Source organism: Sitodiplosis mosellana, unplaced genomic scaffold, assembly GCF_009176505.1.
Source record: "Sitodiplosis mosellana isolate CC-2019 unplaced genomic scaffold, AAFC_SMos_1.0 Smas_scaffold_6167, whole genome shotgun sequence".
Taxonomy (NCBI): domain Eukaryota; kingdom Metazoa; phylum Arthropoda; class Insecta; order Diptera; family Cecidomyiidae; genus Sitodiplosis; species Sitodiplosis mosellana.
The window spans coordinates 907,798-923,685 of NW_022601408.1; the positions used below are offsets into that span (position 1 = coordinate 907,798).

The 15,888-nt window shown below is 33.8% G+C and overlaps 1 protein-coding gene across 1 annotated transcript in view; it reads left to right on the forward strand.

The window, feature by feature from the left end:
- LOC129575430 (tyrosine-protein phosphatase 99A) overlaps positions 1 to 15,888 on the forward strand; it is a 174,496-nt gene that overhangs the window by 86,852 nt on the left and 71,756 nt on the right. The window contains exons 3-5 of the mRNA XM_055459046.1: positions 3,226 to 3,294; positions 3,491 to 3,588; positions 8,605 to 8,731. Coding sequence (XP_055315021.1) covers positions 3,226 to 3,294; positions 3,491 to 3,588; positions 8,605 to 8,731 — 294 coding nt within the window. The remainder of the gene's footprint in view (positions 1 to 3,225; positions 3,295 to 3,490; positions 3,589 to 8,604; positions 8,732 to 15,888) is intronic.

The window sequence follows — 15,888 nt, forward strand, 5'->3', positions numbered from 1 at the left end:
TTTTTGAATCCCTTCATCAATACAACAACCATAGCAGCAGCAGTAGTACCACCAATTGAAACGATCATAGCAAACAGATGCCTGGTAAAAAAAACCTCGTAATCACAATTACAATGAACAATATGCAATGATATGAACAGAAGTTTAGACTATAAATTATTTTTAATATTTTTCGTCGTGTGTTTGTGGGTGACATGTATGAAAGCGCTTTCACAACACATTCTCGTGTACAATCCATGCTAACAAAAGCTCTCTTCGCTCAGCAACAATGTGATGTAATAAATTTGTTGCGTAGTCATAGTGGACGTAGTTTTCGAATTATCGTCATCTTAGGGCTTCTAAATGGTCATGGCACATCATGTCCCGATTTATGTTATAAATTGAAATGATTTTACGATTTTTTTTTCCATCAAATTATATCGGTTTATATTATTGCTTTTACTTTTCCTTTAATAAGTCTATTGCACAAAGAGAATATGACATTAATATAACATCTAACTCCATCTAGAACTCTTTCCAGTAGTTGTGTTTTAGCGAGTGATATTACCTAGACTCAATATAGCAGTTTCAACTACTTTCGGGCGAAATTATCTCAAAATTTCAATGAGTCATTTGTTATGCGAACGCTCAAACGGCCATTGTTGATTTACGGACTAATTCAGTAATCCACAGACATTCAATGGCTACTGGATGACAAATCTACAACACACTCGAGTGCGTGTATTTGCGCGCACATCAACAGTGGCCGTTTGAGCGTTCGCATAACAAATAACTCATTGCAGTTTACTTTTGAGATAATTTCACCCAAAAGTAGTTGAAACCGCTATATTCAGTCTAGGTAATATTACTCACTAAAACACAACTACTGGAAAGAGTTAAATGTTCACACCGAATCTAATGTATTGAAACTCCATATACATGCTCAGAGTATGGCCTATTGTTCTAATGATAGATTATTGAAACGATGTGTCGCGTATAACACATAATAACTAAATCATTTTCGCTTCAGAACGATTGAATGGCTGAACAGAAAAACAGTGGAAGGTATCATTGGCTAAAGCTCCAATGTTTTTACTTGTAATGTCAATTATAAGTCTATTTTATTTTATGTTTCATATATATAACGTAGAAATAACAACAATAAACCACTGAAATTTGGAGCTATCAACCACAAACATGGCTAATAATGGAAAACTTGCTCGTTTGGTAATTGTTTCGGCATTACAGTTTGTATCAAATGTTCCCCTAATAACTAAACCAAGCAAATACTACATACATGGATTTATGGGAAAATAAATGCAAAAAAAGCGCCCACTGAATTTTTAGTGGATTTCAATATTTATTTACACTTGAACATTATCTTCGCTCGGTTGTTTCGAAGCAAGATATTTTGTAAGATAAAATATTCTGGATTCTTTGATTTATTTTTTGAATGACTTCCAATAGTACTCAAACTTAACAGAAGAATGTAGATTCTAATGTACAATTTTTCACTTCAAAATTATTTATATTCATAAAAATGTGGTAATAGCAATACGTTACCATTTTGAAGATATGTTGGCACATATTTTGGAGCACACGTGTGTCTATGGTGTCTCGATTCACAAGCACTTCCTTCTCGTTTGATACCTTATAAAAAATGCTGGAATTCATGACAAAATGCCAAGTGTAATAAATAAGCCACGACGTTGCATTAGAATTATATGTTTGCCAAAAATGTCACACGCTAAATGACAACGAATATATAGGGGAGAGTGGGGTATGGTAAAACTTCCCAGCAATTCGAAATGTTTGGCACATTCAAAAAACTGTCATAGTCTTGTCTTAGTATAAACTCTTTTTTCCAATATCACTCAATGCGTGTGCTTGTAACGTTAGATCTCTGTGAGAACTTTTTGAAAATGAGGTTCCAAATATTTTTATTCACCGTTCATGTTTGCATTGATTTCACAACATTTTTTGAAGAATCAACTCAGTTGAATATGTTTATAATTATCGTTTACCATTAATATTTCGACTCACAAAAGGAATTTTGCACGAACATTCATTGAGTCGCCCAAACGCGATCAAGTTGCAAACCTTAGTGGGTGGGGAATTGGAAAACATACTTTGTGGGGAAATTTGGTCAAGCAATTTTTTTCAATTTTTCAAGTCAAATTCGCATATTTTATGCATATTTATTACATTTCTTGCAAAAATTTGACAAATTATTCAATGCAATTCATACGCTCGAGCTGTTCACTTGAAATGCATAAAAATGATTGGCAGCTATTTCACAGACAACAATTGCAAATCCGACTAATAACAATCGCTACTTTTCGAATTATTCGTTATTGAAATGATTTCTTTTATCGTCTTCTAGCTCACCATAAACATTTTTCATCAAAATTGTTTCAGTTTTCTATCGATTTATGAAGTGTTTCACAATTTCCCACCATTTTTTAAAATCGAAAAATCAAGGGTTTTTTTTGCAGACATGGCAAATTTTTTAAGCAATTCGAATTTCAACAAGCGACAAGTGCCAAAAGTTTGATTTTTACTCATACGACCAATGGGAAAAATGACTAAAATGACGTTCGGTTTGGCGTCATCTGCAAGTAGGAAGTATTTTGCCATACAAATACGTTCAATTGTAGCTGTCATTGGTTGCTGTCATTGATAGTTGACAGTATATTTATATAGGAGTTTCATAGTTCAGCATTCAGCGCCAAGATATCGCTTAAATATAGCCTAAACACATGCTCCACTTAAAAACATAGGCAAATTTTATCATTGGTACGACTTTAAATTTCGGAAAAATGTTAATTTTTTTAGCATGTCATTAAATTAGGTAAAAGTGCGTTTCACCATTCCCCACTCTCTCTTACAGTTTGTAGTATGTATTTGCTATGCGGTAATTAGGAAAATGCTTACGAATGAATTTATAGTACACTGAATGAAAAGAGAATAGTCTATGTGTTGAAAGAAATTGGAAACTTGAATTTTATTCCGCAAAGAAATATACAATTGAATCTATTTTCAACATTCACAATAGTCCGTTATTTCGAAGAGAATCAAGAACATGAAATTCCACACAAACATGTTTGCATTCTCACCATGAAACACCGAGTTTAATATACGCTGTTTGAAGGATACGTTTTGCACTGATGTAGAAACACATTTATTTAATATACAAATATTGTTCAATTGATTATTAATTTGGATTTTTCACTATTTCATTTACAGATGTAACTAATATACCAATCCAGAGTTTTGTTGCCGAAGCTGGCAAAAATGTTACCCTACCCTGTCCAGGTATTTTAATTCATATTACTATCCATTGTTGTAACAGATACAATATCGAAAGATTCTTGCCTTTGACATCATTTTACTTTATGTCGAAATGTCAACTCATATTTTTAGCAAGATTAGTACATAGAATTTTGTACGAACCAGGAAGATGTACACATCGGAAAAACGAATTTATTATCATCATGCTATATTTTTTCAGGAGTAAATGAGCAGTCGCTAGTAAACGCCTTAAAATGGAAAACCACCACAACGATTGCACATTATTCAAACGGAATTCCACTTGTACACAACCACAGAGTAAGTTTTCTCTCTCCCACTTTCCAGTTTTTGAATAAACTCAATTCTCCAGTTTCACCATTAATTTTTAGACGTTTTTACATTCAAATTCATTGCATATGCAATGTAAAAAAGCACATTTGGAATGGTAAAGAGAACATTCTATGATGGAAACAAAAAAAAAATATGCTTGAAAAAAAAGTTTTATAAAATGTATTTGTGTGCATATAGCTATCGAATAGTAACCATCCATTGTTGTGACAAAAACAATATGAAACGACTCTTGCCTTTGACAGCATTCTACATTCTATGTTGGAATGTAGACTCATATTTGTAGCAAAATTAGTACATAGAATTTTGTGTGTACAGGGAAAATGTACTAATTGGAAAAACTAATTTATTGTCATCATACTAATTTGAACGTAAATGTGACAGAGAGTAGTGCAAACCTAAAAATTACATGCTCTAAATGTAATGAACACTATTCGTTCAATTTTCATTTACGAGCTTGAAAAAACTGTTGATGTAAAATTAACAACGTTTATGTGTGATAATTTGAATGTATTGTCAATCCATATACGTGATGACCAATAACACTAGTAAGTTGACAATAATAACTATGCTCTACAGAAGTCGGAATTATAAATTATTAGCCGACACAGCGGTAGGTACTTTGGCAAGGGCACAAAGTCAGCTCCCAGCAGAATAACTTAACGTTACATGAGTTATTATCAAAATCGAAAAATCAAAGTTAAAACTAAAATGCTGCTGCGTTCTACTACGTCTCAGCCACGTATGTATTGAACCCATCGAAGTGTATTTGGAGCCCACAATCCAGTAGAAATAAATCGGGAGTGTATCCATTAAACAGCTCAAAAACACCTGAAATCACAAATAACAATGTATAATAACAACATTTTCTGTTCCATCTTTACATGCCAATCAAAATATTACCTTTGTATAAGATGCATTTTGCAGCCACTGTATCACGATGCCAAACTGTTTTTAGTCCTGTTGGACGCTGACTTGACGCGTTGCTCTGTTGTGAATAGACCTCCGCCTCTTCGAAAGTAAGATGCGTTCAATCTTCGACGTATGTGGCTTCATCTTCTTCTTGTGCAGCAGCATTCTCCGTTTCAACGTTTCATTCAATGATTGATCGCCAGTTTTTCCGGTATACTTTAACCTTAGACAGCAACCGATTGTTCAATTGTTGATTTGAATTTTCTGCTGCATTTCCAACCACTTCACCTGCTTTATGTTTTGGTCACAGTTACACACGTTCCGATTTCAATTGACGCCGGCTCAATTGTGTCACAATGATGTCTGGCAATCCAACTTCTGGCTCCGGTTCACAATTGATCCATGAATTAAATTAATCAAAGTTATAATGGAACATACGGACGGATATTATTCTATTTTATTTAAATTTATTATTGTCCTTTAATTGTGTAAGACACAACGAGAACATGACGTGTTTGAAACGTTTAACTCCATCTACAGATTTTTCCAGCAGTTGCGTTCTTTTGAGTTGCGGTTTCAACTATTTTTGGGCGAAATTATCTCAAAAGTATGCTAAAATGAGTTATTTGTCATGCGAACGCTAAAACGACTACTGTTGATATACGCACTGATTCAGTGTACATGCAATGGTTACTAGATGATAAATTTACAATACACTCGAGTGCGTGTATTTGCGCGTACATTTCCGGTAGCCGTTTGAGCGTTCGCATAACAAATAACTCATTTTTGTATATTTTTGAGATAATTTCGCCCAAAAATAGTTGAAATCGTTATATGCCTACTCGATTCACAACTACTGGAAAAATCCGTAGATGGAGTTAGACGCCCGTACCAAATGTAATGAATTGAAACTTTATATACATGCTCGGAGTATGGTGTAAGAGGCAATAAAATATGATTTGTGTTACCGACGAAATATGAAAAAAAGAAGAAATATTCATAAAGCGGTTTTCAATGATATTTCAAACTCTAAATTTTATCGGTTTGAGTTTTCTGGAAGAAAAAATCATTCGTCACAACTCAATATGTTCATTTATGTCTCATGATTACAGCTGCATCGAAAATCTGTTGAACATAAAAATGAAACTAGCATTCTGAGATGATGTGAAAAATCTTTATATTTTACATGCGCACGAAAATTTATGAACATATTTTATTATGGTATGCAACGCAAAATTGTAACGTATATTGTTCGCAGATATGCCCTGTTTTTTCTCTTCAATCTTCTATTTTTTTGTTCCAGGGCTGGAATTCTATGACATTCCACCAAAATCGTTCGGAATCAAATTTTTTTTCGTACGTAAGACTATACTGGAGTGAAAGAGAGACATTCCACTAATTTTCATCATCCCAGCCAAATTATTGCGATAACTATCACCCTTCCTTGAGTTATCGGAATAATTCCGGTAGAAAGATGAAAATCAGTGGAATCTCTCTCTTTCACTCCAATATAGTCTTACGTACGAATAGTGTTGGCCGTCGAACACTTTTGAACGCTTGTTCATTCGTTCGACATTCATTTTGTTCAAAAAATTTTTACATTAGAAAATTCGATGTATTGATCAAATTTATAATGTAATCGTTACAGCTCATGCTTTTATTAGCTTTTATTATAATTTTTCATAGTAATACCAATTTTATTCGTGAGATTTTTAAATAAAAAAAAACTTTGTTCGGACCGAACATCGAACAAAATGAATGTCGAACGAACGAACGAACAAAAAAATATTTTTTAAAATTGTCGAACGAACGAACGTTCGAAGCCATCACTACGTACGAAAAAAATAATTCCGAACGATTTTAGTGGAATGACTAAGTACTCCAGCCCAGTGCCGGTATTCTGGAATACAATCCGCAAAAATCATGCGGAATTATTTCGAAAGTTCAATTGGATTTTTAGAAGTGGAAAGATAACGTTCAATTATCATCCCATGTACATTTTTGAATTGAACGTCTCCCTTTCACTTCTAAAAATCCAACTGAACGTTTGAAATAATTCCGCATGATTTTTACGGATTGTGTTCCAGAATACCGGCACAGATGTGTAGTATGCATTCGCATAAATATTGTAAGCGAACAATATGCTTTACGTTTCGTGCTCATAAAAATATTTGAAAAGGAAAAAAAGGAGCACACAAGCTGCAAGCACACATATTTGCGAAGCGATACAAAATGGATTATGTTGCATTTTTCCTTTTGCTTTACGATATTCGTTGAAAAATGCATATTCATAATCACTTTAGAGGATCGTTGAATACAAGCTACGGCTAAAAATTAGAAATGCAACACGCTGCAATTTATCGCGGTGAAGGGGAAGACATAAAATTGAATGATGAGCACTTTTGAAATGAGTACATCAGTACATACAAAGTACAATGAATACAAGTAGCCGAACATGTGCAACGCGCCAGTCACTGTTCAACGAATGTTCATATGAAATACCATACTCGTATGTAATCATCAGAACAGGAGGAATACAGACAAATTTATGAGTTTTGTTTTGCCAAAGTTTATTCTACTAATTGAATTAAACGATTTTACGGTTACTGTCAAATATCCACATATAAATCACATTTTCGTGAACAATCTAGGGGTAAAAAGGTTATTGAAATGATTTTCCTCAAATGGACCTGTTACCAATTCATTTTTATTTGGAAACTATTTCAATTAAAATTGGTGTTTTTGCCCTCATTCAGCCTCCCTCTTCCACATTCGCAATCGGAGCAAGAATAGAAAAAAAAATAAACAAGAAAAACGTCGGTTCTGCTTCATTGTTTCCTATTTTTGCTCGAGCGCAAGAAAAGCTTTCATTTTTCAGTTCGCGATTTACTTTCCGTTCATGCGAAATGTTTTTGGTTCGTGTCACGGAGCGGAGGAAAAATGCTATAAGAATGCAAAGAAAATCTCGTTCCATTTATAAACGCATAGATCCTTATCTTGATGACATGTTGCAGTGTTACTATAAATTGGATTCTGCAACGACACAAAAAGCAATAATAGTTAATGGTACAAAAGCCAACAGGGAAAATGCAACGCACAAAAGCTATCGAGGAAAGAAAGAAAAATGTGCGGACACATGAAATCCCAAATGAAAAAACAGCATAAAAACCAAAACGGGGACTAACGTAGAATTGGAATCAAATCTGACGTGCACAAACAAATGCAAACGTGCTCGAGTACATTATTTCTGTGGAGAGCAGCATATAAAATGCAGATTTAAAAATCAAAAACAATGACTAAAATGTAATAAATCAATATTTTTTTCCACCATCTTTTGTTCCGTTTTGGTTGTTTGCTCTTACACCACTGCACGGTCTTTTGTCCGGTCCCCTTTTATTTCCATTCCTTATCGTCGTTGACTCGTCTCTGTTTCACCATTCGAAAATAAATACAAATGCCATGAGATTGCAAAACAAACTAACGAATGATTTCTACAAATACATTAGAAAATTAATGCAAACAACAGAACGAATAACGAATGACTAATTTCATATGCCCATTTTTGCTTTATTCGTTGACAATCTGCAGCCAGACAGCGTAGTCATGTATATGTTTGGTCAACTATGCTATTTTTCTTCTGTTCTGATTTGTGTGTGTATCATATGGGCAGCAACAATACTCCATGCTATACCAGTCTTTGAAAAACGACTTGGTCACGGAAAAAACAACAACTCAAACAAAACTATTGTATTGTCAATGTTTTGATATTGAAGTTGAATTGTAAATACATTTTGCTCTTGTGAACAGCTTCGGCGAGGAATACTTTTTTCAGCTTCATGCATTATGAATAAATATACTATGCATTCATGCATTTATACAAAAACAGTGGATAGGCAATTTATTATCGGAGGATAGTCATCATATCGTCCTTGTAAAAGGAATTATTTTTTATTCTGTACGCAATTTTACCAAAACACAAAATCTCATCATCGCAAAATAACCGTTTTCATTCATGCTCGATTTATTCGCAATTCAATCTATAATTCCAAAATATTCTCTCTATTGTTCAATCAGATGACGCTCTCACCGCAAGACTTTAGTTTACAATTTCATCCAGCGTTATCAACTGATACTGCCGAATATATTTGTCTAGTAAACGACCGACATAGTCCAGAGGCCATTATCGATTTATTAGTTCAAGGTAAGTTTGTTCATGAACATTCCTTCAATTTTATTAAACATTCGAATAAATATTCTAAAGTGTATGGACGAAATACACATTATGAATTTATGCTTTTGATAGAGATCTCGGAGTTTTTGCTCTAAACGTTTTCATCCGAGTCTCAAGTTCTTGCTTATGTTCGTATAATCCATAGTCGGAATATTCTTATACACTTATAATGTATTAGTTGTTGAACAGTCAAGCTATTGCATAGTAGTAGCGCCACTAGTGAGTTTCGCAAAGAACTTCCGAGAATAATAGCGACAGCATTCAAAACAGATTATGACAAAATATCATTCGTGTCTGTGTGCGTGTGGTTTTTTGTGTCGGTATTGGTGTGCTATGCTGCACTATACCGGTTTTCGCGCGAGCTACTGAAGGCGGCGGTACTAATTCATTTGTACGAAAACTTCAACATTTATAATGAAGTGATTCTTGATATTGGTATAATCAATTACAATTTGAGAATAACTTTCATTTGTGAAATTTATTATTTTTGGGGTACAAAAAATGTTGTTTGTTAGCCATTTTCAAACGATATCAACTTCCTTAACATACATTTTCACTTTGTTGAACGAAAGTATATTCCAATTAAGGCTTATATGTTTGTAAGCTAGTTGATTGGTTGGTATTGTACAGTGAATTACTGTAATTTAATTCATCACTGAAAATTGGACACTCCACTGCCATTCGATACTTTTCCGATGTTTAATTCAATTAAAATGTGTGCTGTGCATAGCAAAAGTCAGATTTTCTGTGTATGGGTACAGCATAGACTCACAGGAGATTATGTAAGAAGATGCTGTTGCCAAGAATGGTTTTCCCAAACGTCAGCCATTTTTTTCGGTGCGCACTTTAATGTAAATATGATTGAAGTCGAAAATAGAATACAGATGTGGAGCTGATTAAAATTTGACAAAGATTGTGAATTTAATTTTTCATATCCAAATCATTATCAAAGCAAACGGTAACTTACGTGATTCGCAAATTATAAACCTTTTGTTATTGTCCTTCATACTGCCCAAAATTGTATACAACCACTGAATATTTCTCATATACAGGGTGTTTTTTTTTTTGTGGTAACCGATGTTTTTTTCAGAAAAAATGGTGAAAATACAAAAAATGCTTTAGTTTTTGTTTATTTTTTGGTAAATTTGGACTTGTACAATTTGTTTGGCCACCTTTTCGAACGAAAATTCTGGCAAGGGGCCGGCTTTGGCCCATTTGGCGTAAAAGTCCAGTTTTTGGGCATTTTCGATTACTTCTGCAAATATTATGACCGATAAGATGAATATTTTGCTTCGGATAATGTTTTCGAGAGCTCTTGGGGACCTAAACTTGTTGTTCTTAGTTTTTGGTTCAGGGCTGGTATTCAAAAACCAGCCAGAAGACGTCGAACACTAATGCTCAGTTATTGGCCAAAATCGTATATTTTCGTAATTGGACGGTTTGCGGCCATTTCGTTCAGAAAATCTTCGATTTTTCGCGCTGATTATTGAAAAAAATTATTATTTGGTTCGAAATCTTCAATTTCTGATTGCAAAAAACATGACTCATCAGCTATTAAGGCCACAATGGCCGCCAGTGGCCGAAACTGGCAGTTTTTCGAACACGCGGGCCAATGGCCATCACATATGACACAAACAGTGCACTGTGAACGATTTTTTTTATTCAAAGGCTTCCCACAAATACCGTCTGTAGCTTTGGTGGCATAATAACGACTGTTACGCTCTTGTTCAGATGAAACTGAAGATGTCGAAGAACTTGTACTGAAACGCCCAAAAACTGGACTTTTACGCCAAATGGGCCAATGCCGGCTCCTTGCCAGAATTTTTGTGCGAAAAGGTGACCAAACAAATTGTACAAGTCCAAATTTACCAAAAATAAACCAAAACTAACGATTTTTGTGTATTTTCGCCATTTTTTCTGAAAAAAAACATCGGTTTCCACAAAAAAAACACCCTGTACCACGGTTAATAAGTACAATAGTGAGCTACAAACATTTCAATTTGAAACTAAAAATTACACATATAGACCTCTGTCCAATTGTTCTTTGGCATCATAGTATATTTATGAACAACAACTTTTGACACCTTTCGCTTGTCAATAATTGCCACTCTGGAACCACCTCTTCAGTACAATTCACTGATTTCTGAACAAATAACAACGATTTCGTTTGTTTTCTTTTTTCAAATGAAATTCAAGAAAACAAAATTTGTTCAAAAAAATCGTTCATTCTTACTTCTCTTGAAAATTCACTCAACCATTTTCAAAGGATACACTAGTATATGTCATACGGTATTTGAATTATCCTTCACTCCAAGATACACATTTACTCATTATTAGTAAACAAAATGAGTTGGTTAAAATATTTCAAGAGAACTTGAGCAACTTGTTCCAATAAAAAAATATTGTGTGAATGCAATTTTTCTCATGTAAATAGAGAAAGTTTTATAAAAAACCATACCGCAAAAAATGAACATTTCTCTAGATTAAAAAATATGTCGGACTCTTAGGTGAATTCGCTGTTTTCCTTTTCGTGTATTTTGATAGTATATTAATTTGTTATTTATATAAATTGCATCTCTCATCTCATGGGCCTCAAACTGTCTTTCATGAAGTGTTCACTGCTTTTTCGATCCCTCCCCATCAAAAATACACAAAACTCACTCGCTTCAGTTCAACCATCACTGAAAGTGCAACACTCATCAACTTAAATTTGTTTCATACTCATTTCCGCTTACGTAAATATCGTTAAGTACACACCGGTGTCAACAATTGCGAAGCAATATTGCGCTGTGATTCAGTGCTATGGTTGTTGGAATAATACGGTAGAAGATACCACACCAAGAAATACAAGAGACACATAAACCTATAGAACATCCCATTTCAAGAGGTTGACTCCGTAATTCATCCGTTTAAAGGAATACACAAAAAATAGAAATACACTATGTATTTTGTTGACGATTGAAGTAAAGTATATTAATAGCGCCTCCGAACATGATGCGACGTTGGATGCGACGTTTGCTAATGGCGGCACGAATCAACATCTCAGTGTACAACACACACATAGACTCATTCTGTAGAATATCCTTTATCCGTATGATATTTAACTTGCCTTGATCGAAATAACTTCAATAATAATCTGAAAACTAATTATGAAATAAAACAAAAGAATGATGTAATGTTGTGTACATATGACTTTAATGACTGTTCTGTTGTAACGGTATAAACGGAATGAAAGCAAGTGTCAGAAGTAAAAGTGTATTCTCTAGCTGTCAAACTGAATTGTACTAAATAAGTGTGACGTCTCGTCCACATTTATCATCACTGCATTCACACGAACGTACACACAAAGACTTAACTATCACACGTACGTATAGTTACAGAAATTAATGTTTGGCGGCGCTCCCAACAAAGTTTCCACAACAGTTCTAAACGTCAAATATTGCTATAGCATATGAGCTAGGTAGTATTGGGAACACATGAGCAACGATTAAGCTATATGAATCTGACAGATTGGTCAAACGAATGGAAGAATATTTTTGTCAATAGGAAGTTGTTTTGCTACAGTTGACGCATTTTCCACAGAATTATTTTCAAGTTTTTCCTAGCCAACACCACTACGCGGAACTCATCGCATTGAATATTATGCAATATTGATGAAATCCGAATTTTCTTGAAGTTGAAGCAAAAATAAAATCTATACATTTTAATCTTATATTAATGAATATTCGTTGATTTTCTATTAGAGTTTTCTGTGTCGTCAGCAACATAATACATTCTGGTAATTTCATATGGAGTAATTTTCATGCTTTCATCCTCCGACCACCATAGATGTAACAAATGCTATCACATACTTTGATAAATTGACACGTTGTATGCATCTCTATGTATAATGTTGCAACAATCTACATTTTTCAAAGTCAATTTGCTGAAATTAGTATTTTTCAAATTTTCAGAGATCCACAAGACAAAACAAATGCAAATGACCTGATTTTTTATATAACAAAAATAAATGATTTTGGTAATATGAAATGGTATACAAATTGCCGTCCACTCTGAAAATATCTCAAATCCTAGAACTAATAATAAAATTTAGGAATTTATAAGAAGGCACACAGTTGGAATTCATGTGAATGCGCTCACTTGACAAATGACGAATAGCAAATATGACAAGTCGAATTACACACCAACAATCTATTGGGAACAATTTTCACAGTTGTCTGTAATTAAATCGACGATTAATACACCAGACGTGAAATACACCAGCCCCTTTTTCAAATTATATCAGATTCAAAACAGCGTTTTTAATTAAATTGTTAATCAAGGGAATGAAATCAAAGGGCGTCTTTCATTGAATTTGATTACCGTTTCAATACCGCAACAGAGAGATAAAGAGTAATGTTATTAAACTTCCAACTGGTTTTATCTAGTATATAGATTGAGAAAGGAAAGTAGCCGCAAAAAGAGATCAATCCCATAAATAAAATGGATTCTAAAATAAAGATGACTTTCAAATATTGATGATAGATGACTTTATCCGTAATCAGAACTACAAACAATGCACAACATTCTTCCAAAGCATTAGCTTGCTGTATCGAAGCTCAATAGACTATACGTACCATAATATCGTTATATGATGTAATTCCTTTTGAAATATACCTATTGATTTAAACCTTTCGATGAATTAGAAAATGCCGCACAAATATTCAGGTTACATCGAGTCAATGATGTTGAGTAAAAAACGAAGAAGAGAAGTTCATTAATGGATTAATGGGAAAAACGTAAAATCAATTTTCTATATACGCATCATTATGAGAAAATTATTTTAATGAGAAAACGCAAACTTTTCAAGTTTTTGCAGCACAGTATTCAGGTATAAGATGTGTGATCAAAGAAATATTGAAAGTATACACAATCTTTTACATAATGTATAAATAAAAATTCGATACAAAGAAAGCATTTGCTTTCACATTTTCAATTCTGACAATGAACATAAGATTCGTATACAGATGCAAGGATTTTTTTTTTCTTCTTCGTCTGAATAAAGTAAAATTTTGTAAGCTTGTTAATGATTCAGAGTCGGAATTATCAACGAATCTAAAACCAAAAACAATATCTTGAGTGAATCGAACATTTTTGATTTATTAAAAATGCTGTGTTGTCCCTGCACAGAGTAGCAGAAAATTTTTATTTTGTACACAATAGCATTTCATCTGGTAATCGATTTAAGGTTAGAAAAATCGAGAACCCGAAATAACAAATGGAAAGAATGGATATCCGTAATGATGAAATTCCATGACTCACACGAACCAACAATGACAGTACAATTCTGAAAAGAAGTCAACGGCACTGTTTGTGGGCAAGGATTATAGGCTGACAACCACATCTAAGAGCATTTTTATCTTGTGGATTCCAACAAAACATTATCATTTCATTCGGCTTTTCATCGAATTCCAATTTCCAACGAGCGTTTCTTTGTCTCGCACATACGACATACGTTCAATGATAACAAAGCTGTATTTCGATGAGTCGAGTGCGATGGCTGCAACCAAAAAGATACATTTAACTAGCGTCGTTTCCGTCTCTTTCTTTTCTACCCAGAGATTACATTCCACATGTTGTATTCGTGTACAATACACTTTGAGTTCTTCATATCTATGATGTGCATAATGCAGCTCGACACCCATGAATGTATGAATAGTCGCTGTGTCGGAGCTAGAATGTGGCTCAATATTAAATCCACCATGTATTAGATTTTATGGGCAAACACAAGATTTTTCAGCAAATTTGATTATCACTTTCTTTGCCATTCAAATAACAATATAACGTTGGCAGACAATAACAAAAGGCTAGAATATGGAAGAATATAAAAATGGATAGAACTAAACGTGCAATATCATTTATACTTGTTAATGTTCTTTATATTGTGTTTTTCCATTCAAGTACTAATTTGAAAATCGAGTCCATGAACTAAAAATAATGTCCAACAAATTATGTTCAGCTACTTGAATGCCATGTTGCTATTAGCAACACAAACGTAAGTGATTCATATTTCGTTGAAATGTTAAAATTCGTGGCGCGTTGTTTATCATCCATATTTATTCGGATGATTTTTTTTTCGTTTCTTAATTTCGCTTGTTTTCCCCATCCAAAAAGGCATGAAAAAAGCTAAAGCAAAATGCTACAGGGGAGAAATATCAGTCAAATTCCCTTAATAGCATTTTCGGAAGAATCAACTTTGGAAAATGTGAAAATGAGCATGTAAATAAAAACCATTTTCAATCATTGTAATGGGTATCAACGTCACTATAGAGATTTAAAATGGCAATTGTCTTCCTCCTCATCGCCAATTAATGTTGTTATGACAAGTGAAATTCATGATGGTTCTATCTCTTGGTTCCCATAAGTATCCTTAACCACAAACAACAAAATATAGAATAAATGACGGAGCATAAGTGAATGCATCAGTTGCGGTTTGTGCTGTGAACAAGGTGACATATTGAGTTAGAATCGATTCGGTAAAATGACAATAACGCCTCAATGTGATCTCAATATCAGTAGTTAATCTGAATATTTATAAAGACTGAAATGTGAGTAAATTTATGAGATGCATGGGCAGTGTTGTGACATTTATGTGCCCAAGTACATAATATACGCGATTTTTCTTTTTTTTGTAAAAACGGGCTCAAACTTATTCACATGTAGACAGGCGGCATTAGCTTCGAGCGAATAATCAAATGAAACGGCAAATTAAGCACGAAAAATGAAGGAGTTGGAATCGATGTGGCCTTACATATGAATGGAATAGGTTTCAAAGCAAGGGATTCTTTCTAATGTGTCTTTTGAGTACCGCTTACATTGTGTTTGCATGTGTATTAGCATCTCATCGCCCAGAACTTTACATCATGAAAAATAATAGTATACTTATTTAATCTTAATGCGTGCCACTGAACAATTTTATTATTCAGTTCGGAAAGATACAACGATTCGTTAGTACCATATGTATAATAAGAGAGCGAGCATAATAATAATGATGTCGACGAGCAGACAAATACCATCGTCTATAAAAAAAAATTACGCATACATATGAGATAGAGAGAGAGAGAGAGAATGCCGACAGGACGTTATCA